Source organism: Jaculus jaculus, chromosome 13 (assembly GCF_020740685.1).
Source record: "Jaculus jaculus isolate mJacJac1 chromosome 13, mJacJac1.mat.Y.cur, whole genome shotgun sequence".
Classification (NCBI taxonomy): domain Eukaryota; kingdom Metazoa; phylum Chordata; class Mammalia; order Rodentia; family Dipodidae; genus Jaculus; species Jaculus jaculus.
This window is the reverse complement of record NC_059114.1, coordinates 2,006,392-2,030,537: the sequence shown is the minus strand read 5'-3', so window position 1 is coordinate 2,030,537 and position 24,146 is coordinate 2,006,392. Positions and strand designations below refer to the sequence as shown.

Here is a 24,146-nt window from a genome sequence, read left to right as displayed (position 1 = left end):
TGCTGAAGACTCCACATACTTGTACTTCAAGGTCACTGAGAAATCCTACTGGGACTGAGCTGAAAACCTCCTCCATGTAGACCAGCTGACAGAAAGCTGGAAAAAAAGCCATGCTGCATGCAGCTCAATCTCTATCACACCTTCCAAGGCTCAGGGTCCATTGCAGAAGAGGTGAAAAGAATGTAAGAACCAAAGTAAGGGTAGGACTCCTTACAATGTGCTCCTCCAGACACAAAGTTGCCTGGATATCCATGACCTCACAGTGCCTGACACTACCTACACAAGACCATCATAAGAGAAGGAAAAGATCATGACATCAAAATAAAAGAGAGCCCGATTGAGAGGGGGAGGGGATCTGATAAAGAGTGGAGTTTCAAAGGGGGAAGCGGGGAGAGGGAGGGCATTACCATGGGATATTGTTTACAATAATGGAAGTTGTCAATAAAAAAATAAAAATAAAATTAGGCATTATATCTTACTACTCTTTTTATGCCAGTAAGAGCTATAGTTATATCCTACGTTCATTACTGTCAGTAACATGTGCTAATTATTTTCTATTTGTGGGCACCTTCTCATTCCTAGGATAAAACATCTGACCCGAAGCTGATGAGGAAAGGGTTTTTTTCTGTTTACAGTCTCTTGAGGGGAAGCTTCATGATGGCAGGGGACAGCGTGGCATGAGCAGAGGCTGGGCATCACCTCTGCCACAGCAGGTGGAAAACAGCAGCAGGAGAGTGAGCTGAGCTCTGGCAAGGGGGAGCTGGCGATAACAGCCCGCCTAAACCTTCCCCCAGCAACACACCTCCTCCAGCAAGGCTCTACCTCCCAAAGTGGCATCAGCTGGGGACCAAAGCTTCAGAACACGTGAGTTTATGGATGACATCTCCCTCAAACTACCACATTCGTTTATATTTTATCATCTTCATTGATAAAATTGTATTTTTAGCCTTGTTAAATTTCCCTAATGTCTCTTTTGTGTGTTATTGATTATGACCCTAAATTTTGCAATTTTCTCCTCTCTGTCTGTGTTTTGTTTTGTTTTTAGGAAAGCCCAGCAGACTGTTTTGTTTTTTTTTTTTAAATGCAGGAGGGGCAAGGAGGGGAGGAGGGAGGGAAGGGGAGAATTGGTGTGCCAGGGCTTCCAACCACTGTAATCAAACTCCAGACACCTGGAGAATCAAACATGTGTCCTTAGGCTTTGCCTTAACTGCTAAGCCATCTCTCCAGCCCTCCTCTCTGCTAAAATAAATATTTTTGTTTATTTTATTTTTTGGTTTTTCAAGGTAGATCTTTCTCCAGCCCAGTCTGACCTGGAATTCACTATGTAGTCTCAGGTTGGCCTCAAACTCACAGCGATCCTTCTACCTCTGCCTTCTGAGTGTTGGGATTAAAGATGTGCACCACCACACCCAAATCTTTTTAATAATATTTTTGTATTTATTTGCAAACAGAGAGAGAAGAAAAAAAATGGGTGGACTAGGGCCTTTAACCACTGCAAACAAATTCCAGATGCATGGGCCACTTTGTGCATCTGACTTTACATAGGTACTGGGGACTTGAACTCTAGCCGTCACGTTTTGCAGGCAAGTGCCTTAACCACTGAGTCATCTCGCCAGGGCCCCTTCCTGATTTTTTGAAAAAAGAATTCAGGCTCTTTACCCCTGTGTCGCATCTATGAGTTCAAGTTATGTCCACAGTATGTGGTCAACCTAAAGCCACAGACTTGCTCAACAACCCAGGGAAGGTGGGACGCTGCGTGGCGCTGCAACAGTAGCCACCGGGGCCTGCTTTCTACTTAAGGGCAGAGATGGTTTGCTGGCACGGGCATATAGGTCTGAACTAAGTGTGGTAGTCCTGGGGCCCAGACTTAGGCTATTGGACAGTCCGTTTCCAAGGAAATACGCCGCTGAGATGAGATGCAGAAGGACAGGGCGCAGAGGGGCCAGGTGGGGGTGGGGTGGATAATGTAGGCAGAACTGGACTAGCCAGGAAGAGTCAGTCAGGGAGGGACACTAAAAGAGTTTTGGGGCGGTGTAATGTGAAGGGGACTTTGATGTATCAAAAAGCAAGGGGCCTGCGTGGTGGCAACACACCTTTAATCCCAGAGCTCAAGAGGCAGAGGTAGGCGGATCACTGTGAATTCGAAGCCAGCCTGAGGCTACAGTGTGCCTGATCAACTTGAGCTAGAATGATACCCTACCTTGAAAACAAAGAGCAGCAAGGGACAGGGGCGCTGGGTGTCACCTTCTGGGGAAGCAGGAGGAAGCTTTGGATGGGGTTAGGCAAGCCTTCCTCTCCCTACAGAGAAAGCAGAAAATCGGGAACTCAGGACACAGCCGAAATGGGTCCCACCATGGATGTTGCTGGATCCAGGTTCCAAAGTGAGTGAGAGCTGGGCGGTGGGATCACCGAGCTGCCCAGAGTGCTGGAGTGCAAGAATGTGGAACCTGCGTGTCTCCAGAACACAGCTAGGATGAAGGAAGCCAGGGGACAGGACAGCAGCAGACATGCTGCGCGCTCGGGGTCCGGGCATCCTCGGGGCGACTGCATCTTCTGATCGGAAGAGCCCAGGCCCCATATCCACGAGGCAGCGGACACGGCGGGGGCGCCAGGCTCCCTCCTCGCAGAGTAACCCCCCGCGCGCCCGGGCGGCCGAAAAGGCTCTCCCGCCGCCACCTTCGGGGATTAGCGCGCGGCGGGCCGGCGCGACCGGATTAGCCGGTGCGGACGTGGTGCCCGGCCCGGAGATTACCGCATCCCCTCCCCTCGACGTATATATATCCCCGCGGTGCCAGCCGGTGGCGCCGCGGGCATGGCGGCGACCACGGGCGGTACAGCCAGCCGCAAGGGCCCGGGACCGCCCTGCCCCTTCTCCATCGAGCACATCCTGTCCAGCATGCCCGAGCGCAGCGTCGCTGCCCGAGTCGCCTGGCCACAGCAGCCCGCAGGCAGCCGGAGCCCCGAGGAGCCCAGCGAGCCCGCGGTCCCCGAGGCTGCGCCCTGCGCCTGCTGCTGCTGCTGCGGTGGCCAGCGCGAGGCGCCCCGTCAGAGCCCGGAGGCGGCCAGGCTGGGTGAGTGGGCGCGCGGGGTGGCGGGCCTTGGGGAGACCCTCCCCCCATCGCCTGGGCCATGGGGGTGGCGAGCTCAGCCGCCAGCTGGCATCTGACCGTGCCCCTCGCCCCGCAGGCGCGCGGCTGCGGTGGCCACTGAGCCTGGGGCCCGGGACTCCCTTGGCCTTGGCCGCGCCCGCTGGAGGCTCGCGGGGGATGCCCGCAGCCGGCTCGCAGCGGCGCACGCGGAGACACCGCACCATCTTCAGCGAGGAGCAGCTGCAGGCGCTCGAAGCGCTCTTCGTGCAGAACCAGTACCCCGACGTGGGCACGCGCGAGCGCCTGGCCGGACGCATCTGCCTGCGCGAAGAGCGCGTGGAGGTGGGTGTGTTGGCCCAAGAGCCATTCTCCTCTCCGATCTCGCCCGTTCCTCGTCCTCCGCGTGTAGGAGGAAGACCTGGGCATTTGGGCACCACACGATGGGGCACAAGGATAGTCCCGGGGCCGTGGGGCAGGGGGCGCTGAGGAAGTGGTCAGGGATTTGTCCCCGGAACTGGAGAGACATAAAAGGCCGTTCTGTTATATGTAAGTCCCCCCTTTTTGGTTTTGTTTTTGGTTTGGTTTTGTTTTGTTTTGTTTTGTGAGGTAGGGTCTCACTCTGGCCCAGGCTGACCTGGATTTAACTTTGCAGTTTCAGGGTGGCCTCGAACTCACGGGGATCCTCCTACCTCTGCCTCCCCGAGTACTGGGATTAAAGGCGTGCACCACCACGCCCGGTTTATCCCCTCCCATTTTTTACCCAATGTTGAGACATTCCTTCATGGTCCAGATTTGGGGAAGTTCAGAAGGGGGCGCGTGCCTGTAATCCCAGCATACAGGAGGTGGAGACAGAAAGATCAGTTCATCCTCAGATCCATCGCAAATTGGAAACTGTCTCAAAGAGAACTAATGAAAGAGAGAGGAGGGAGGGAGGGAAATGGAGGAAGGGATGAGGGACAGGGAGAAAGAGAGTCTCTGGCTGTCTCTGAGCCAAGAGTCGAGAAGGTGGGAAAAGAGTTTCCCATTACGTGTGGGAAAATTTGCATGGTCTCTTGTCTTGTCTGCACCCGGTAAAGAAAGATGCCCCGCGCACCCCTCATTCACCCACACCTCTGTAGCGCAGCCTCCTGCCCCGCCCACCTATCACAGAGTGCTCTGGATGAGGGTCCTAGGAAGAGAGGGGTGATTCTAAGCTGTCCCCTCCTTCTCTTCAGGTCTGGTTCAAGAACCGCCGGGCCAAGTGGAGACACCAGAAGCGGGCATCAGTGTCTTCCAGGCTCTTACCTGGGACCAAGAAACTTCCCAAGGACAGCTGATGGTACCTGGCACTGCTCTGGGCCTTGGCCATGGCAGTGGGGCACCTCACGGAGAGGACAGACCTACTTGAATAGGAGCTGTGAGAAAACAGCCACTTCCATAAGCATCAGGCCGCCTAGAGCTAGCGCTGGGTGGGAGTGTGGGGTGTAGGACAATGCCCGGTGCCCTTTGCCCCTGAAGGAAGGGCACACGAGGCAGGTACCAGAGAGATCCCCTTCAGGTGGAGCCGGGCATAAAGTGAATGGCCTTCCTCAGCACCCCCCCCCAACCACCACTCAGAGAGATGGACTCCAACCCAGGACAGGAACCATTGCTTATCAACACCAGGACCCAGAATCCTCTTCAGCAGAGCCTCCCTCCCATCCCAGGGTCTAACCACAGCCCTCTTAACACAGACGTGGGCCCCTTGGCTGATCTTCCATGCTCCTGCCAAGGCAGTGTCCCCTGCACAGCCCTGGGCTTGCCATGTCCTCAAAGGTCCTGCATTGAGCCCTGGCACCTGGGCCTCTAGAACAGGGCTGGAGGTGGTAATTTCCAAAACTGCTGTACATGCTCCTCATCTCCGAGTCTTGTGCTGACATCAAGAAATAAAACGAGGGCTGGAGAGATGGTGTAGCGGTTAAGCGCTTGCCTGTGATGCCTAAGGACCCCGGTTCGAGGCTCGGTTCCCCAGGTCCCACGTTAGCCAGATGCACAAGGGGGCGCATGCGTCTGGAGTTCGTTTGCAGAGGCTGGAAGCCCTGGCGCGCCCATTCTCTCTCTCTCCCTCTATCTGTCTTTCTCTCTGTGTCTGTCACTATCAAATAAATAAATAAATAATTTTTAAAAAATTTAAAAAAAAAAGAAATAAAACGAGATCTGCAAATACCACAGAACAGTCCCGAGCCCACTCCTGCTCCATTTCCACATCCAGTGAGCGTCCCTCCTCCTTCCTGCCAAGGAGGGGACTCAGGGTATCCGAGGGAGAGCATAACCCAGTGAGTCCTTAGTCCCCATACCATGTGCCCCCAGCAGAACTGAAGCCATGGATGGTGGCCAGGCCCTCTGAGGACTTGCTGTGGTCTGTAGGCAGTACTCACCTTCACATGAGGACCCTTTACCTTTTGCCCCTGGGGGGTGTCTATGTCTCCCTTCTGGCAGTCAACCCCTGCCATCCTAGGGTGGACAAGAGGACGTTAGATTGGGAAAACTCCACCCTCACTACCTTGACAAACGCTTGCCCTGCCCCTTCCATAACCCTGGCCCCAGGCATGGCATCATGAAAACAAGGGTTCCATTCCCAATGGCCCTGTGCAGCGGGCTGATGGCACCTAACACCATCTTCATTTGGCATGAACACTTTGCTACATCCTCTCACAGGCCACGGAAGGTGTGGGGAGGTATCTGCAAGAGATACAGTCCTTCAAAAAAAAAAAAAAAAAGCCAGACTGTGGAGTGAGGATGTAGCTCCTGGGGCTAAGGATGCTGGGATAACATCCAACAGGCATGCGTCCTTCATCCAGAGATGCCTCAGCCCTTGCTAAGGGCTCCCAAGATGAGCACACTCAGTCTTCTCCCCAAGCTAGATATTTATTTTAAACTGTCCTCCTGAGGACTGTGCCTGGAAACCCACAAGTGTCCTCAAAATCACCTAGCACACAGTGATCTCTTCCCCTGCACAGGCCAGATGTATGAATCCCAGAGCCCTCAATTCACCCTGCACACTCAGTCCAACCGATTTTACCTCTAAATAAAACATCAATGAACCCAGAGTCTGTCTTCTCTCAGCTTCGTCTACACCAACCCGATGCAAATCGCTCTCTCTTCCCATCTTGGCCATCGCAACTGCCTCTAGTCATATTTATCAGCACCCATTCTGGCGTTTAGTCAGGAATGGTTCCTCTCCAGAGGTCCGGTGCAGCCTGGCCTGGCCTGGCCCTGGTGTCATTTCCTACCTCACTGCATGCTGTGCTGTCAAAGGTCCGTTTAGGAATTTATCTGGCCTCTTCTCACCTCTGGGACTTCAATGCCTCTTCACTACCAGCTGGCCAATGCCTGTCCATTCATCTTGTGGATTTATAATCGCTTCCTGCCTGAACATGCCCGCCTTGTAGATCAAGATTACCTGAGAACAAACTCTTCTGGCAAGTCCAGCAGCAGCTGTACCTTCATACTTGTTTGTGGGGCCATCTAGCGAATTTGTATCTTGGTCATTGGATGGGTGGCTCTGGGAGAGGCAGTAACATCACCACACTGTTCCTCAATAAAGGAAAAGCAAAATTATACCAAGTCATTCTGAGGTAGAGCTTGTTTGACATAGTTCACAATCTCTTTTTTGATAGCAATTCCCAGGAAATCAGTGACAATTAGCACTTTTCTGGGAAGTTCACACGGGAAGTTAAAGAACTAATCAACCAACTAATAATTTTTTTTTTTTTGAGCTGTCTGGCTATTTTTTTTTTAATTTATCTTTTCTTAGGTAGATATTTAGATGTATCTTTAGTGTTCACTTCTTGAGTAAAGTTTTGAACTAGTGTATAACCAAGTGAATGAGGCACGCCAGGGCCTCCAGCCACTGCAAACAAACTCCAGACACGAGCACCACCTTGTGCAGCTGGCTTACGTGGGTCCTGGAGAATCGAACCTGGGTCCTTTGGCTTTGCAAGCAAGAGCCTTAACTGCTAGGTCATCTCTCCAGCCTTCAAGTTTTTGTTTGTTTTGGTTTGGTACACACAAACACACACACACACAGTGCACCGCACCACACACACAAACACACAACCCGTCCCGTGCGAATAGCCCGTCACCACAGCGCCTCCCTGCGGCCACAGTCCAGACAAGCATGAGAACGCGGGCATTGGAAGACTACAATTTCCTTAAAGTCCGGCAGGCGCTTGCAGTGACGTCATGGGGAGCGCCGAGCGCTGGCGCCAGGCGCGCCTTCCCATTGGCTGGCTTTTGGAGGCGCCTGCGCAAATCGTGAATCGTACCCCCCCAGCCCCTGGGAGCGCCGGCGCCGCGCGGTCGGTCCTGGGATAGCGATGGGGACGCCGGGCCATTCGTCCCGGGCCCTGCTGCTGCCCGCGGCGCCGGGGGTCCGGAGGAAGCGCGCCGCCAGGGAGGCCGGGGCGGCGGCGAGAAAGCAGCAGGTCCTGGATGAGGACGAGTACATCGAGGTACGACTTCAACCCGCGGAGAGTCCCAGGAGGGACTCCAGAGAGGCTGAGCCGGTTCCCTGCGGGAAGGAGGGGCGGACAAGGGTTAGGCCATGAGGACGGAGAAAACAGTTTTGTGTTCAAGCATGAGTGGGTGTGTGCTCGCGCACAAAGGAGGCTGGTAAAGAGGACGTTCCAGAAGGCGCTAACAGCGACTGTAGTGCAAGGGGCCAGTGGTCGAGCATCACTGGGGGAGTGACTTTAGCTGCCCCTCCTCGACGTAGGTGTTGGTCCTACCACAGGAGAACGAGCTGACGCAGGGCTTGGAGGACGGATTAAATGTCGGATGCTTCTGACATTACCTGAACAGGTGGCTGTGGTGGACGAGCTAGGTGAACAGATTTGCAGCTCCAGAGCAAGGTCTGGGAGTCTCCTCTGCTGGTGGTGGTAGTGGCTGGCTGTCAGGGTTCCAAACAGGCGCTGAAGCTCACCGTTTCTTGGAATATAGGGATATATTTTATTAACTGCTCAGAAATGACACGGTTTAAGAGGGAAGGGGGAGGGCTGGAGGGATGGCTCAGCGATTAAAGGCACTTCTTTTGCAAAACCTGACAGCCTGGGTTTCATTGCCCAGTAAAGCAGATGCACAAAGTGGGGAATACATCAGGAGTTCATTTGCAATGGCAAGAGGCCCTGGTGTGCCCATGATGCCCCTCCCCGCCGCCTTGCAAATTAATGAATAATATATTTTTTTAAAGGTAGTGCACTCCTTTAATCCTAGGGCGCAGGAGGCCGAGATAAAAGGATTACTGTGAGTTTAAGGCCAGCCAGGAACTACAGAGTGAGTTTCAGATCAGCCTGGGCTACAGTGAGACTCTGCCCCCAAAAAACAACAAAGCAAAAAAAAAAAAAAAAAAAAAAAGCAAGAGAGAGAGATCTCTTGTGCTGCTTTGGGGATCACTGGCTCTGCCGGGCAGGTAGCAAACCCTGGAGTCGATAGGGAGGGCAGATGTAGGGAACCAGAAAGCAGGAGAAGAAAGAACAGCGAGAAAGGGTGCGTGTATATAGAGAGAAGCAGATGAGAGGCTGAGACAGTCAGGGAGAAATAGGGCACAGCCAGATAGAGCACACACATAGCCTTAAGAAAGAGAGGGAGAGGGAGAGAGCGCGCGCAAACGGCATCTGGGGAGGCTCTCATACCCTTGGGGAGGACCAGCTATCCAGTTGGAGGAGGGCCTTGTGGAAGTGGGGAGGGGGTGCCCAGGAGTAGGAGCCTAGTTGGCTCCTATTGGGCTTTGGCTGGATGAAAAGGGTGGAAAGGAGATGAGTAAGGATTTCTGAGACTAACATTGGTGGTTGAAAAGTTTTGATTGAAAACTTAAAAAACACATGGATGGACTGAAAGTTCAACATCTGAGCTGGGTGTGGTGGCGCATGCCTTTGATCCCAGCACTCAGGAGGCCCAGGTAGGAGGATCACTGAATCTGAGGCTAGTCTGAGACTGCGGAGTGAATTCCAGGTCAGCCTGTTAAAAAGCGAGATCCTACCTCGGGGGGAGGGGAGGGGTTCAACATTGCATTGGTCTGACTGATAAAGATGCAGCCAGAAGATGACAGGTTTGTGAGGAGTGAGGGCAAGAAGAGTTTCATGGGCCTTAGTAGAAGGGTTAGTAATGTCACGTATCACAGCAAAGCCATAAGATGTCCAGTCTGACTAGAAAGCTGGCCTAAGCTGCTGCTCACAAACCCCAATTGATGGAGCAGGCAGATGTTGAAAAGGTGTGGCCAGGGCTATAGCATGTGTAGTGGTGGCTGTGAGGCCAGGTGCCCAGACAGCACTGACTTGCTCTGGCCACTGTTGACAGGGCCTCCAGATGGTCATCCAGAGGGATTTCTTCCCTGACGTGGAGAAGCTGCAGGCCCAGAAGGAGTACTTGGAGGCTGAGGAGAATGGAGACTTGGAGCGGATGCGCCAGATTGCCATCAAGTTTGGCTCAGCTCTGGGCAAGATGTCCCGGGAGCCTCCACCACCCTGTAAGAGGATCCTGTGACACAGAAGAAAAAGTCCACTGAGTGTTAATATAAGGTCACTAATTTCTGTCTTCTTCCCCAGATGTGACTCCGGCCACTTTTGAAACTCCTGAGGTACACACAGGCTCTGGTGTCATGGGCAACAAGCCCCGGGAGAGAGACGTGGAGGATGGTGAGTCAGAGTTGACTGTTTTGGTCACATGCTCAAGATGGCTTGGGATTTATTTATTCACTTTGGTTTTTCAAGGTAGGGTTTCACTCTAGCCCAGGCTGACCTGGAATTAGTCTCAGGCTAGCCTCAAACTCACAGCAATTCTCCTACCTTAGTCTCCCAAGTGCTGGAATTAAAGATGGGTGCCACCACACTCTAGAATTTTTATTTGAGTGTGTGTGTGTGCATGTGTGAAAGCCTCTTACCACTGTAGATGAACACTAGGCACTTGCACACTTTTTGCATCAGCTTATGTGCGCGACTTGGGATGTGACAAGAGCCTTTAACCACTGAGCCATCTTCCCAGCCCCTGATTAAGGATTTCATTCTGTGAGCTCCTGAGGAGTGGTCCAGTGGGTCACACCTTGCTCCTGAGGGAGTCACCTAGCCTATATAGCAACCTTTGAGATCTGAGTACTGGTCCAGGAGGAAGACAACCTGGGACCAGCTCCCAAACAAGGAGCAGCGCTCTGGGCCTGAGACCTGTCTCTGAAAAGAGTCTCCCCACTGTCAGTGTCCCACTCACTGTGTGCCAGCCCCGCCTTTCAGGTTTCATCGTCATCTCTTGAAGATGCCTCAGGGCCTTTCTGCTTCCTCCTTCACGCTGCCTACTTCCAGATGGTTTGTGACTGGGCCTTGTCTTTCCTTAGGTCTCTGTTCAGGGAAAACTTACTCCTGGTCTTCAAGGGTAAAGTCACAAGTCCCTGGTGCTTGGTGCCGTGCATCCTGGCTTTGGGTTTTGGCTCTCCCTTTGTTTCTGTGTTGTTAAAATGAGCCTCTTAAAAAAAAAAAAAAAAAAAAAAAAAGATTTCAAACTCTCTGACATGGGGGGTAGGCACACTTAGCATGTGTGTGGAGGTCAGAGGACAATTTTCTTTGAGACAAGGTCTGTTGCCACTACAAACTACCAGGCGATAACGAACATCAGACTAGCTGGCCCACAGGCTTCCGAGGTCTCCTAGCTCCACCTCCCATCATCATAAATACCTTGGGATCACAGACCTGTGGCCCACTTTGCATCCAGCTTTACAAGTGTGCTGGGAAATTGAACCTAGGCTGGCAGTCTTTTTGAGCAAGCACCTGTAACCCCTGAGCCATCTCCCCCAGCCCAAAACGATCTTCATTCCTCAATTGATTCTCTTTTTATTTTGTTTGTTTGTTTTTTTTGTTGTTTGTTTTTTTGAGGTAGGGTCTCACTCTAGCTCAGGCTGACCTGGAATTCACTCTGTAGTCTCAGGGTGGCCTTGAACTCTCGGCGATCCTCCTACCTCTGCCTCCTGAGTGCTGGGATTAAAGGCGTGCGCCACCACGCCCGGCTCAATTGATTCTCTTGGAAACGCCCTACAGATTTGCTTAAGAGGCCAGCTGTGGTGGTGCACACCTTTAATCCCAGCACTCAGGGGGCCACGGCAGGAAGATTGTTATGAGTTGGAGGCCAACCTGGGACTACAGAATGTTTCAAGTCAGTTTAGACTAGAGTGAGATCCTACCTTGGTAGTTGGGGGGAGGGCAAAGGGAAGACTTGCTTAAGAGGTGTGCCTCTCCTTGATTCATGATCCAAACAAGTTAATGATAGAAATGAACATGATACTGTAGTTCTACCAGGTTCTGGTCTCCAGAACTCGGTACTAGCATAGATGTGTGGTGTGCTTTCACAAGCATGGTTTTTGCTTCACAGTCCAGATTTTTCTGCCATTAACACAATTGTTCTTGGAGCTTGATTCTCACTTGAAATATAGTGCATAAGTCACCGGGCTATCTGAAGATTCTTTATTATACACGCATACCTTACTGTGAACATATGATTCCTTCTTATAATTATGCCACAGATACTGTGGTCATTGATGTTTACAGATGAGGTAACAGGCTCTAAAAAGCATTAACCTCTGAAGATCTTGGGAATAGTCAGAAGTGGAATGAGCCTGCATTCTTCCATTTCCTAAACCCAGGTCTTGAGTTTGTAGCCACTGTGCTTAATACTGTCTAGCACACAGCCAGAGGTCACAACTGTCAATAAAATGAGAAAACTTTCCTTCAGATGACTTACTGAAATCTGCAGTCAAGGTACTGCTTTCCATGATGGCAGGGATGGCAAGAAATATGGTTGGCTTTATGGCTCAAAGCCAGTGAGGTTCTCCCAGGGGCACTGGACTATATGGGCTCCTGTCTTAGAGACAAGTCCATATGTTTATTTTATTTTTTATTTTTTTGTTTTTTGAACTAGGGTCTCGCTCTAGCCCAGGCTGACCTGGAATTCACTATGTAGTCTCAGGCTGGCCTCGGACTCATGGCGATCCTCCTACCTCTGCCTCCCGAGTGCTGGGATTAAAGGTGTGAGCCTGCATGCCCAGCTAAGTCCATATGTGTAGCTGACAGTCACTCACCTGTGATATCACTACCAGGAAGGGAAGGGCAGTTAGGATAAGGCAATCCTAGGAAGGGAGGGAGGGCCCAAAAGGCCTTGAAGGAAAATGCTGCCAGGTTAGGACAGTTTGAATGGCGGAAGAACCTCCCACACTCACGTCTTTATGAGTGCTCACTGTATGCCTGCCCTCACCCCTTCCCCAGTCAGGCAATCAGATTGCATGCTTCTCTCAGTGTTCAGTAGATGAGAAGCTGGCCAGGCAGCTTCAGGTGCCCCCTCAGGCTCCCTGGATAGCTGTGTATTGGTTCTGCCTTTGTGGGGTGTCACCTGACAGCGGTGGGGAGTCCAGCTCTGATTCCTAGGGTGGGGGCACAAGTCTTCTCAAATGCAGTTTCGAATTCACACTGTGTGTGCCACTGTTTCCCTTCCCTACCCATGGCCCCTGAGCAGGAGAGGCTGGAGAAGAGGAGGAGAAGGCACCGCTGCCCAGCCTGGATGTCTTCCTGAGGCACTACACCAGTGAGGACAATGCCTCCTTCCAGGAGATCATGGAAGTGGCCGAGGAGAAGAGCCGTGCCCGCCATGCCTGGCTCTACCAGGCTGAGGAAGAGTTTGAAAAGGTAGCACAGGTGTTAGAGAACACAGTGCCCTCTGTTGGGATGAGGAGTTGCAGGGCCTGAGTGTCACCTGACCTCTCTTTCCCCATGTCACTGTAGCGGCAGAAAGATAATCTTGAACTCCCATCAGCAGAACACCAAGCCATCAAGAGCAGCCAGGCTGGTGTGGAAACCTGGAAGTACAAGGCCAAGAACTCCCTCATGTACTACCCTGATGGTGAGTGCAGGACGGGAACTCCCTCGTGTACTACCCGATGGTGAGTGCAGGACGGGAACTCCCTCGTGTACTACCCGATGGTGAGTGCAGGACGGGAACTCCCTCGTGTACTACCCGATGGTGAGTGCAGGACGGGATCTCCCTCGTGTACTACCCGATGGTGAGTGCAGGACGGGATCTCCCTCGTGTACTACCCGATGGTGAGTGCAGGACGGGAACTCCCTCGTGTACTACCCGATGGTGAGTGCAGGACGGGATCTCCCTCGTGTACTACCCGATGGTGAGTGCAGGACGGGAACTCCCTCGTGTACTACCCGATGGTGAGTGCAGGACGGGAACTCCCTCGTGTACTACCCGATGGTGAGTGCAGGACGGGATCTCCCTCGTGTACTACCCGATGGTGAGTGCAGGACGGGATCTCCCTCGTGTACTACCCGATGGTGAGTGCAGGACGGGATCTCCCTCGTGTACTACCCGATGGTGAGTGCAGGACGGGAACTCCCTCGTGTACTACCCGATGGTGAGTGCAGGACGGGATCTCCCTCGTGTACTACCCGATGGTGAGTGCAGGATGGGATCTCCCTCGTGTACTACCCGATGGTGAGTGCAGGATGGGATCTCCCTCGTGTACTACCCCGATGGTGAGTGCAGGACGGGAACTCCCTCGTGTACTCCGACTGGGTGGGGAAGGACAGGAGGTGTGCCTGCAGCCCTGTGCCTGGCTGTCTTAGCAGACCTTGGTCTGTGCATATGTGCTTCCTCGCAGCACAGGTCTCAGAGGGGTCCTGGTTCTCTGGGGTTAAGGGCGTCTATAACGTCTGGGAGGCAGTGCGGCCTCCCTGGACTGCCCTGTTCTGGCTCTGCAAGCGTGGCAGCCATGCAGCAATACTTCTGCTTGGCGGAGGAGGAGGGTGCCTTCACCCTCTGCTGTGGGGCTGCTGGGACTGAAGTGGCACACTGCTCACCTTTGATCCCTGGCATCACTGCTGCTTCCTCTGCCAGGTGTCCCCGATGAAGAACAGCTGTTCAAGAAGCCTCGGCAGGTGATGCATAAGAACACACGCTTCCTCCGGGACCCCTTCAGCCAGGCCCTGAGCAGGTCCCAGCTCCAGCACGCAGCCGCCCTCAATGCCCAGGTGAGCCAGCAGGGCCACCAGGCACATGTGGGGAGATGCAGCTGGGCAGGCATGGCTTCCCCATTGCAGCATCCCATTTAAGATAGGACTGTCTTGGGACCAGATGTTCAGTAGGCAGAAACATTGTGCCCCCTATGTGGCCGGACTCATGTCTCTTCTTACCTGGGCCCAGTCTTGTGCCAACCCCTATGATGGTGGCCTGACAATAGAGGTGCCTAGGAGCCAGTTTACCTGGCCACACTCATGCCCACACATCAGGCTATGGATAAGTGGTATCCCGAGCAGTTATGGCCAGCAGGTGCCAGAGGAAGCTTGAATTCAAAGGGCAGTGCTTGGGGTGACAGACAGCAGAGACAGTCTGAGCCTGGGCACCAGGTGAATGAGTGCCTTTGGAAGGTGGCTTTGGTGGCCACAAGACAGAGAGAGGGAGACAGGAGATGGGGAGATTAAGGGGCCTCATGGGAAAGAGACAGCACAGGCCTCTTGCCACATTTCACAGAGGTGGAGGTGCCAGCTCTGCCATGGGTGGAGAAGGGCACCCCTCTTTCATACTTGGATGCTCACTCATAAGGCTTCAAGGTCTTTGGGAAACAAGATAGGGAAGGGGTTGTCCACTCCAGAGCCCTAACTTTGTCCTGAGGAAGGGAAGTTTCCTGCATGTACCTGTGCACCTACCATCAGCCAGTTGAAGAGAGTGCAGGAGCACACCCTGACGCCAGCCTCTGCTTGTTCTAGCACAAACAAGGCAAGGTCGGCCCTGACGGCAAGGAGCTCATCCCGCAGGAGTCCCCCCGAGTGGGCAACTTCGGACTTGTTGCCACCCCTTCTCCTGCTCCTGGTGAGAAATGGGCCATGAACCCGGGCTGCCAGAGCTGTGAGCGGGCTAGAGCCGGGACCCGGGCTGCCAGGGATGTGAGCCGGATAGAGCCAGAGACCAGGGCTGTGGGTGTGCTAGACTCCAGGCAAGCTTGACCTGAGATCTCCCAGGGAACTGTTTTCCTATTCTGGTCCCTGTGATATCGGCAGGCAGTGCTACACTCATGCTTACAGATGTAAATGTAGAGAGCACTTTGTGATGGAAGCCAGCTGTGCTGGCACATGCCTATGACCCTAGCACTCAGGAGGCTAACCTGGGAGATTAATGTGTATTTGAGGCCAGCCTGGGCTATACAGTGAGTTCCAGGTCAGTTTGGGCTAGAGCGAGACCCCATTGAAATCAGAAGGGCTGGAGAGATTTCTCACTGGTTAAGGCCCTTGCCTGCCAAGCTTAACAACCCCCATGTAAGCCAGGTGCATGAGATGGTGCATGCATCTGGATGGAGTTCATTTGCAATGGCTAGAAGCCCTGGTGCACCCATTCTCTGTGCATCTGTCTCTGCTTACAGATAAAATAAAGCAATGCAAATAACATTTTTTTAAAAAACAGAAAAAGTATTATAAGGCAAGCGGCTCTGGGGACCTGGCCTGCAGTCTCCATTTAAGAGTGAGACTCAGGTGGGTCCTTGGTGCCAACCCTCCCTCTGACCCGATGTGTGCTTCCTCCACAACTCAGTGTTGGCTGCTGTGAGCATGTGAAGGCTTTACAGCTTTACCATCAGATCTAGGAGGTTTGGCAGTCTTGGAAACCTGTCTTTGCCCTTTTTCTTTCTTTTCTTTTTTTTTTTTTTTTTTAATAGATTCTCACTTTTGTAGTCCAGGCTGACCTGGAATTCACTATGTAGTCTCAAGGTGGCCTCAAACTCACAGCGATCCTCCTACCTCTGCCTCCCAAGTGCTGGGATTAAAGACATGTGCCACCATGCCAGGCTTCTGTCTTTGTCCTTGGAGGCACCATGGCTCTTGGCTGGGATGAGGCCCAGCTGACCCAGCTTCCCCAGCCTAAGCATGCCCAGTGTCCTTGGTATTTCCCTCTCAGAGGATGGGGTCCCAAGGCTCTGGCATCCCAGAGAAGGCTGGCTGCTTGCCTTGATATCAGCTGGGATTCATGCGGGGATAACCAGCATTGGGGGCAGGGGGGTACTGCCTACCGCTGCTGGGTCTCCTGGTCTGAGATGCTATGGCTGTCCATCTGCAGGTGTGAATGAGTCCCCACTGATGACCTGGGGGGAAGTTGAGAACACACCCCTAAGAGTCGAAGGGTCAGACACCCCCTATGTGGACAGGACACCAGGACCAGCTTTCAAGGTAGGTTGTAGTGAGAGGGGAGTAGAGTGGACACCTGGTCAGCATCTAGTGGTCATGACAGGCCTGGCTGCTTTTGGATGCCAGGGGTGAAGATGAGAGTGGCAGGACTATCATGCAGGGATTTGAAGAACGGAGGCTGGTGCACCAAGGCAGGCCAGACTTAGAGGGAGGCCAGGAACTTCAACTGCCCTGAGGGCTGTGGAGCATGGTTTGTGTCCCCAGAAGGACTGTGTGCTAGCAGAGCAAGGCCTCTGATTACGGAGCACTGTTATATGGCCTCTTACTGCCAGCTGGGGTGGAAGCTGGGAGCAAACAGATGGCCCGTGTACATCAAGTGGCCCTTTATAGGGTAGGCAGGTGTGGCCTTGAGAGCCATGGGGAAGGAAGGCAAGATGCCTGGGCTGCAGGGAATTTATGCCTGAAATTAAGACTAGTCCATGAAATCTTTAAGTATGCATACTCACTGTCTGGTGCCAACTCACTATTAAGGGGACAGGAGGCAGAGGTTGGTGGTGACGCAGAGGCAAGGGTGTGGATTCATGATCTGCTTTGGAAACTCAGAAGGGTCAGGTAAAGTTGAAATGAATGGCACAGCTCTGCTTTCCTTCCTGAGTCACAAGTTTGGAATGTGTTGCAAAGGGACCATCTATGGAGCAGGAGAAACAGAACCAGGAGTGGCATAGCTCTTGTGACTAAAGCCACAAACCTGTACTTCAATTCTGAGAACATCTGTGTGGCAGGCCCGGGCCAGGAGGGCCTCCCCAGCATGGTGATGCCAGAGGTGATACACTACACACATAAAAGTCACGTGCAGCAGGCAGGAGAGATGGCTTAATGGTTGAGGCACTTGCCTGCAAAGCCTAAGGACCACAATTTGACTCCCCAGTACCCATGTAGGCCTTTTATACAAGGTGGCACACACATCTGGATTTCGTTTGCAGTGGCTGGAGGCTGTGGTGTGCGCTAGCTCACACGCCCTCTCCCCCCCACCCCTGCCCGCTTTCTCTTAAATATATATATATATTAAAGTCATGGGCAGAGGTTTGGGGTTATTGGTTTTTCTTGGATTTAAGGAGAACCAAGATAAACCTGAGAGGGGCCTGTGCTGCCAAACCTTGAAGCACAACTTAAAGTCCTGGACATGACGGAAGTTGAAACTGGACCCACAGCCCCTGGGCCAGTAGTGGGCTGAAGCACACTAACCCAGGAGGGCTATTGGCCACATCAGGTACTGTCCAGTGTGCACTGTACAAGTCTGAGTGCCAGGCAGGGCAGGAAGCTAGGGACAGGAACTCTGAGGGATGATAAAGATGGTAGTTCACACTGCACTGGATTGCAGAACCTTAGAGATAAGTGAACTCAGTCCTTAATACGTATAACAAAATATTCCAAAAAAGGTAAAAGGGTTATATCCAAAAAACAAAACAAAGGGAAGTTATGGTATTTGTGTTGGTCTGGTTTTTTTTTTCTGTTATTTGGGTTTGTCTTGTTTTGTTTGGCAGTGCTGGGGATTGAACCCAGGGTCTTACCCTGCTCTTAAGGTAGGAAGGACTTCTAAAACATAAAATGGGTGGGGGGAGGGGCTGGGTGGCACATTCACTGGTAGCTACAGTAGTACAATTTTGGTTTTTTTATTCGGGGTTGGATCTTACTCTAGCCCAGGGTGACCTGGAATTCACTCTATGGTCTCAGGGTGGCCTTGAACTCATGGTGATCCTCCTACCTCTGCCTCCCAAATGCTGGGATTAAAGGCATGTGCCACCATGACCACCAGCTCCTTCATTTTTTAAAAATATTTTTTATCTGAGCCAAGTATGGTGGTGCATACCTTTAATCCCAGCACTCAGGGAGCAGAGGTAGGAGGATCACTGTGAGTTGGAGGCCACCCTGAGACTGCATAGTGAATTCCAGGTCAGCCTGGGCTAGAGTGAGACCCTACCTCAAAAATAATTTTTTTTATTTATTTGAGAAAAAGAATAGGCATGCCAGGGCCTCCAGCCAGTGCAAACGAACTCCAGACACATTCACCCTCTTGTGCCATCTGTCCAGCCCTCCTTCATTTTTTGAGACAGTCTTACTCTGTAGTCTAGGCTGGCCTGGAACTAACTAAATATAGCCCAGTGTGACCTCAAACTTGTGGCAGTCCTTTTGCCTCAGCTTCCTCAGTGCTGGGATTACAGGTGTGAGTCACCATATCTAGCTTTCTAATTTTGCTTTCCAGGGTTCTAGTTAATGTCAACTGTAGTCTGAAGATGTTAGATAGGAGATTACATAAATAACAAATTTATAACTTTTAGGTCACCTTTATCGTCCAGTACACTGTTGTGATTATTTTGTTATTAGTTTGGGTGGTGGGTTTTTTGTTTTTTTTTTGCATGTGTGGTGTGCATGCATGTGAATGTGTGTTCATGTGTGTGCAGGTACATATACACAGACGTACATATGCACGTGCATATGTGGAGACCAAAGGACAACCTCAGGTGTTTTCCAAAGATAAACAGTCCACCTCCTTTTGAGACAGGGTCTCTTACTAGCCTGGAGCTGACCGATTAAGCTGCTTCACACGTAGGCACTTTAACCAATAAGCCATCTCTCCAGCCCCTGTCTTTTTGTTTGTATGGTAAGGTCTTAGTATGTTCCTTAGGCTGGTCTTCATCTCTTGGCCTCATGATTCTCACTTCAGCATTTGAAGTATGGAGACTAGCTTTTGTTGTTTGTTTGTTTGTTGTTTTTGTTGTCATTATTTCATTTATTTATTGGGGGGGGGCAAATAGAGAAAATGGGTACACCAAGGCCTCTAGCCACTGTAAAAGAATCCAGACACATGTGCAATCTGGTTTTATGTGGCCCCTCAGGAATTGAAGCTGGGTCCTTAGGTTTTACAGACAAGTGCCTTAACCACTAAGCCATCCCTCCAGTGTACTTTTGTTTTCTTTATGACACTTTCTGGTGCACTAAGTTTGTCATTTTCATGAATCCCAGTGGGAACCTGAACACTTGGATAATACTGAACCCTATTTATACCATGAGAAATTCCATACATATCAACAACAGAGTTTAACTTTCAGATTACAGGCTGGGGATGTAACCCAATGGAAGAGACTAAAAATAACTAATAACAGAGCTGGAGAAATAGTTCAGCGGGTAAAGTGTGCCTTGCAAACATGAGGGCCTGAGTTTGATCCCTAGTACCCATGTAATAAAGTACCTTAACCGCTAAGCATCTCTCCAGCCTTAACAAGTGTTTTTTAAAAAATATTTTTTGGTGGGACTGTAGTCTTGGTGCCTTGCAGCTGTTCTGTTCTGCACTGGTTATCCGTTCAATCCTCGTTGAGTTGCCTTCAGCTACTGGGTTTTCCCTAGTCTGGGTATTTGTCCTTAATCAGTTGTACCACCCAAAGCAACTGGCTGCAAAAGGCATTCTGTCCAATCGCTGAATGGACCTTCCCTACCCTGAATGTTGGCACATTCCTTCAAGAATGTAGGTACTGTCTGCTTGGGAAAATGGCAGTACAAATGTGAAGAAAATGGGCATCGGACTAGAGTTTGGTTTGTCACAAGTGGCAGTTGCCTGTTCCAATCACATTATTAATTTTGCTTTCATTTTCCCCAGTTCTCCTTCCCTTCCTCTCTGTTGAAATGTTGAAACTTTAGCTGTCAGAGGCAATTGTAGTACTGCTGTAGGGATTTGTGGAGAAAGGGAGGGGAATTGCTCAGTGCAGTGTTTTAACTTTCAGAACCAAGCCATCTATTTACACTTACTATTTAAGAAGTGTGTTAGTCCTACTTTAAGAGAAATCCGAACTCCATCAGCTTTTGATAGCATCTTGGTTTTTGAAACAACTTCCCTCTGTAATTGGCAATCAGAATGCCATTGGCATGCCAGTTTGTGTGATGGCATTAAAGACCTGTTTAAACACTTGAGCCCAACTTTTATTAACCAAAACTGATACCACCACCTTTATCTTCTAAATAAAGTCAGCTTAATTTTTATTTTCAAAATATATATATTTGTATTTGCTGGGCATGGTGGCACATGCCTTTAGTCCCAGCACTTGGGAGGTAGAGGTAGGAGGATCGCCATGAGTTTGAGGCCACCCTGAGACTACAGAGTGAATTCCAGGTCAGCCTGGGCTAGAGTGAGACCCTATCTCAATTTTTATAAAAATTAAAAAGGAAAAGAAAGAAAACTAGAAGGTCAGCATAGATGGAGAACTGGTCACTGTCATAATCAGAGGGAACCAGTAAACACAAGGCCGCTTGTTAAAAGTTGAGGGTCTGGGACTGGAGAGATGGCTTAGCAGTTAAGGCATTTGCCTGCAAAGCCAAAGGACCTCAGTTTGATTCTCTAGGGCCCACGTAAGCCAGGTGCACAAGGTGGCACATGTGTCTGGAGTTTGTTTGCAGTGGCTGGAGGTCCTGGTGTACCCATTCTTTCTCTGTGTCTGCCTCTTTCGCTCTCAAATAAATAAGTAAATAAAAGTTCAGGGTCTGCCAGGATGACCCAGTTCTGTGAAAGTATGCATTTCTGGCAGGCTGGGTGGGATATTATGTTTGTTTTGTTTTGTGGAGACAGGGTCTCCCTATATAGTCCAGGCTGGCCTAGAACACCAGATCCTCCTGCCAACTGCTGGAATCACAAGTCCGTGCCACCATTCCTCACTGGGTGGAGACTTGCATGCTAGCGGGGTGGGGGTCTGCTGGGACCATGGCCGAGCACACAGAAGCTGCTCTTCTGTGTGAGACTGCTTCAGCACAGGCTGCACATGCCTGCTGCCTTATAGATCCTGGAGCCAGGACGCAGGGAGCGGCTGGGCCTGAAGATGGCCAATGAGGCAGCTGCCAAGAACCGGGCCAAGAAGCAGGAAGCCTTGCGGAGAGTGACAGAGAACCTGGCCAGGTGAGGACAGCTGGGCCCTTTGGTAGAAGCGGGGATCAGGATGGACTGGCATCTTGCCCTGTCTCTGCTCTGCCCAGGCAGGGCCCAGGGCATACTTGCAGCCCTGGCTGCTTCTGTGCTCTGGAGTATGGCAGTACATGGGGCAGGTCCTGCCCCTCTCTCCATTCTCCTCAGTGTCTTCCTTCCCTTCCCTGAGGAGGTACCTGTAGGCCCTTGGTCCCACTATGAGCTTGTCAGACGTGGAGACTCAGCCCTCAGGTGCCTGTAGTCCACGCAGCGTCACGTCCTGGACAGTACCCTGAGACGTGTCACTCACCTTGGCAGGGGGTGGGGACTCAGCCCTCAGGTGCCTGTAGTCCACACAGCCTCACGTCCTGGACAGTACCCTGAGATGTGACACTCACCTTGGCAGGGGGTGGGGACTCAGCCCTCAGGTGCCTGTAGTCCACGCAGCGTCACGTCCTGGACAGTACCCTGAGACGTGTCACTCACCTTGGCAGGGGGTGGGGACTCAGCTCTCAGGTGCCTGTAGTCCACGCAGCCTCACGTCCTGGACAGTACCCTGAGACGTGTCACTCACCTTGGCAGGGGGTGGGGACTCAGCTCTCAGGTGCCTGTAGTCCACGCAGCCCCACATCCTGGACAGTACCCTGAGACGTGTCACTCACCTTGGCAGGGGGTGGGGACTCAGCCCTCAGGTGCCTGTAGTCCACACAGCCCCACATCCTGGACAGTACCCTGAGACGTGTCACTCACTTTGGCAGGGGGTGGGGACTCGGCTCTCAGGTGTCTGTAGTCCACGCAGCCCCACGTCCTAGGCAGTACTACCAGTGCACCTCAGGTCTGGCCTGACTGCTGTGGGCTAGCATTGTTTTTCTCAGCTCAGAGTGGCCATGCCCTGCCAAGGCTTTCCTTAGGGACTTAAATAGAGACCTGCCTCAGAAAGCACCTGGCCCCTAACCTTGTTACTGTCTTCCATCCCTCCTCCACAGCCTCACTCCCAAAGGGCTGAGCCCAGCCATGTCCCCAGCCCTGCAGCGCCTTGTGAGCAGGACAGCCAGCAAGTACACAGACCGTGCCCTGCGGGCCAGCTACACACCATCCCCAGCACGTTCCAGCCACCTCAAGACTCCAGCTGGTGGGCCACAAACCCCCACGAGCACACCAGCCCCTGGCTCTGCCACACGTACGCCCCTCACACAAGACCCGGCCTCCATCACAGACAACCTGCTGCAGCTGCCTGCCCGGCGAAAAGCTGCTGATTTCTTTTAGAGCCAGGCCTGGGTAGAGCCTGTGGACAATCTGTGGAACCAAAGGGCAACTGTCCACCCAGCAAAGGACTCCATTTCCTGTGAGCCCAGGCCCAGGCCACACGTGGTTGATTATCTCAGGAACCACAGGTCAAAGATGCCATGCTGCAGCCAGACGGGCACAGGACAAGAGCCACTCCCTCAGGGGCATAACATCCACGCTGTCTCCTAGGGCCCTACGAAGTCTCTTTTCTATTTGACCCCCACCTCCATCATCATTAAAGAACACTTGGTACAGTCTGGCCAGGCTGCCCTTCCATGCTGCTCCCTGAATGGGTCCTGGGGCCCACCGTGGAGTCTCAAGAATACCAGCTAGAGGCAAAGAACCTTTAAGGGAGGAAGCTCTGGGTGGCTCCCAGGGCTGCCTTCCACACTCAGCTCATACCTAACCCCTTCCACTTTGAAGGAGAAGCATGGAACCCTCAGAACTGTGTCCCAAAGCCAGGCGTTGTGGCGCACACCTTTAATCCCAACAGGAAGCAGAGGTAGGAGGATCGCTGTGAGTTCTAGGCCACCTTGAGACTACATAGTGGATCCCAGGTCAGCCTGGATTAGAGTGAGATCTTACCCTGAAAAACAAAAAAAAAAAAAGTGTGTCCCAAAAAGTCAACCAGGGCTTTTGGCCTACGTCCCACTGCCTTCCAGCCCAGCCTGGCTGTTTGGTTTGCTGGTTACAGGCCTGTGTGGGTCCAGTGTGTCAGGCCCCACCCCAGCACAAATCACTTTGCCATGGTCTTAACTCTTACCTGCTAGCACTTGGCTGAGGTGGCACCAAGGTGTCTCCATTGCCTTGTCCTCTGTTTACCCAGGGGGTCTTGGCCTTACCTGTTGAGCTCTGTTGCCATACTAACTTTAGCCTAACCCGTACCACAGTATAAAAAGAAAGATTTAGAGTCCCTGCCCACCTGCAGGTACAGTGTGCACAGGGGCCAGCCTTTTCCTGTGGGTTACGGACACAATGGACGGGCTGTCAGAAGGCCAGCAGCCAGCCAGATGCAGGAGCCTGCTGCTTACTAAGCTGAGGAGTCCCTCACAGAGTAGGCCCACAGGTCTAACACCATGAGCTCCCCACCCGCTGCCTTCTGGACTCGGCTACTCAGGGGCAGGGCAGGGAGCTTGGGCACTGCGCAGACCCTATCCTATGCAGAGCCCTGTGTGAGCATCTTCCGTAGTCTTTCTGTGTTTTTCTCTCATACCTGCTAAGCACTGATGTCCTTGGAGACCACTGGGGCCTGATAAGTGCCTGAGGCCTCTACTACCCAGGGACCCTGAGGGCTTGAGCTGGGGCTTTGGGTGCTTTTGCCTCTCGGGAGAGGTTGGGCTTCCTGAAGGACCTCCCAGGACATGGGTGGCAGAAATGGGAATGGAAAAGAATGGGCATTGTCCAGGTCCACCTGGTGTTTGGCAAGTATGTGGGTGCATCCCTGGGGAAGGCTAGCAACCAGGCATGAGCACCTCGGCACCATGGGCTAAGGGTGCTGATGGGAATGGGGAGTTACAGGTCCATGGAGTAGAGAGGATGCCAGTGAACTGTCAGCTGCCCTGTCCATGGAGATGGTGAGGGTGGCACTTGGCAATGATCAAAAGGACTGTGTGGGAGCAAGACGGGTGAGTATGGACTGCACTGTTTGCAGCA

General features: G+C 52.2%; 2 protein-coding genes across 3 annotated transcripts; both read left to right on the top strand.

Annotated features, from left to right (window-relative positions):
• Positions 1–2,812: 2,812 nt before the first annotated feature.
• Positions 2,813–4,405, top strand: Gsc2 (goosecoid homeobox 2). Its single transcript, XM_004670814.2, has 3 exons — positions 2,813–3,071; positions 3,187–3,431; positions 4,304–4,405. The coding sequence occupies exons 1-3, from the start codon at positions 2,813–2,815 to the stop codon at positions 4,403–4,405; spliced, it is 606 nt and encodes a 201-aa protein (XP_004670871.2).
• Positions 4,406–7,426: 3,021 nt separating this feature from the next.
• Positions 7,427–22,752, top strand: Ess2 (ess-2 splicing factor homolog). 2 transcript variants are annotated; one of them, XM_004670813.2, is made up of 10 exons: positions 7,427–7,561; positions 9,405–9,573; positions 9,653–9,742; positions 12,597–12,766; positions 12,863–12,980; positions 13,983–14,116; positions 14,852–14,954; positions 16,191–16,300; positions 21,085–21,200; positions 22,193–22,752. In XM_004670813.2, exons 1-10 carry the CDS (start codon positions 7,427–7,429, stop codon positions 22,470–22,472), a joined length of 1,425 nt encoding a protein of 474 aa, XP_004670870.1. In that variant the 3' UTR covers positions 22,473–22,752. The 2 variants fall into 2 exon arrangements, with proteins under 2 accessions (XP_004670870.1, XP_004670869.1); XM_004670812.2 differs by having other exon boundaries at positions 12,594–12,766.
• The last annotated feature ends 1,394 nt before the right edge of the window (positions 22,753–24,146 follow it).

What these genes read in the sequence shown, in the direction of transcription:
- Gsc2 (XM_004670814.2), top strand. Translation starts at nt 2,813, where the DNA reads ATGGCGGCGACCACGGGCGGTACAGCCAGCCGCAAGGGCCCGGGACCG. An exon ending in CCCGGAGGCGGCCAGGCTGG is followed by an intron (nt 3,072 to 3,186) that starts GTGAGTGGGCGC and finishes CTCGCCCCGCAG; the next exon opens with GCGCGCGGCTGCGGTGGCCA. An exon ending in TGCGCGAAGAGCGCGTGGAG is followed by an intron (nt 3,432 to 4,303) that starts GTGGGTGTGTTG and finishes CCTTCTCTTCAG; the next exon opens with GTCTGGTTCAAGAACCGCCG.
- Ess2 (XM_004670812.2), top strand. Translation starts at nt 7,427, where the DNA reads ATGGGGACGCCGGGCCATTCGTCCCGGGCCCTGCTGCTGCCCGCGGCG. An exon ending in ATGAGGACGAGTACATCGAG is followed by an intron (nt 7,562 to 9,404) that starts GTACGACTTCAA and finishes CACTGTTGACAG; the next exon opens with GGCCTCCAGATGGTCATCCA. An exon ending in GGAGAGAGACGTGGAGGATG is followed by an intron (nt 9,743 to 12,593) that starts GTGAGTCAGAGT and finishes ATGGCCCCTGAG; the next exon opens with CAGGAGAGGCTGGAGAAGAG.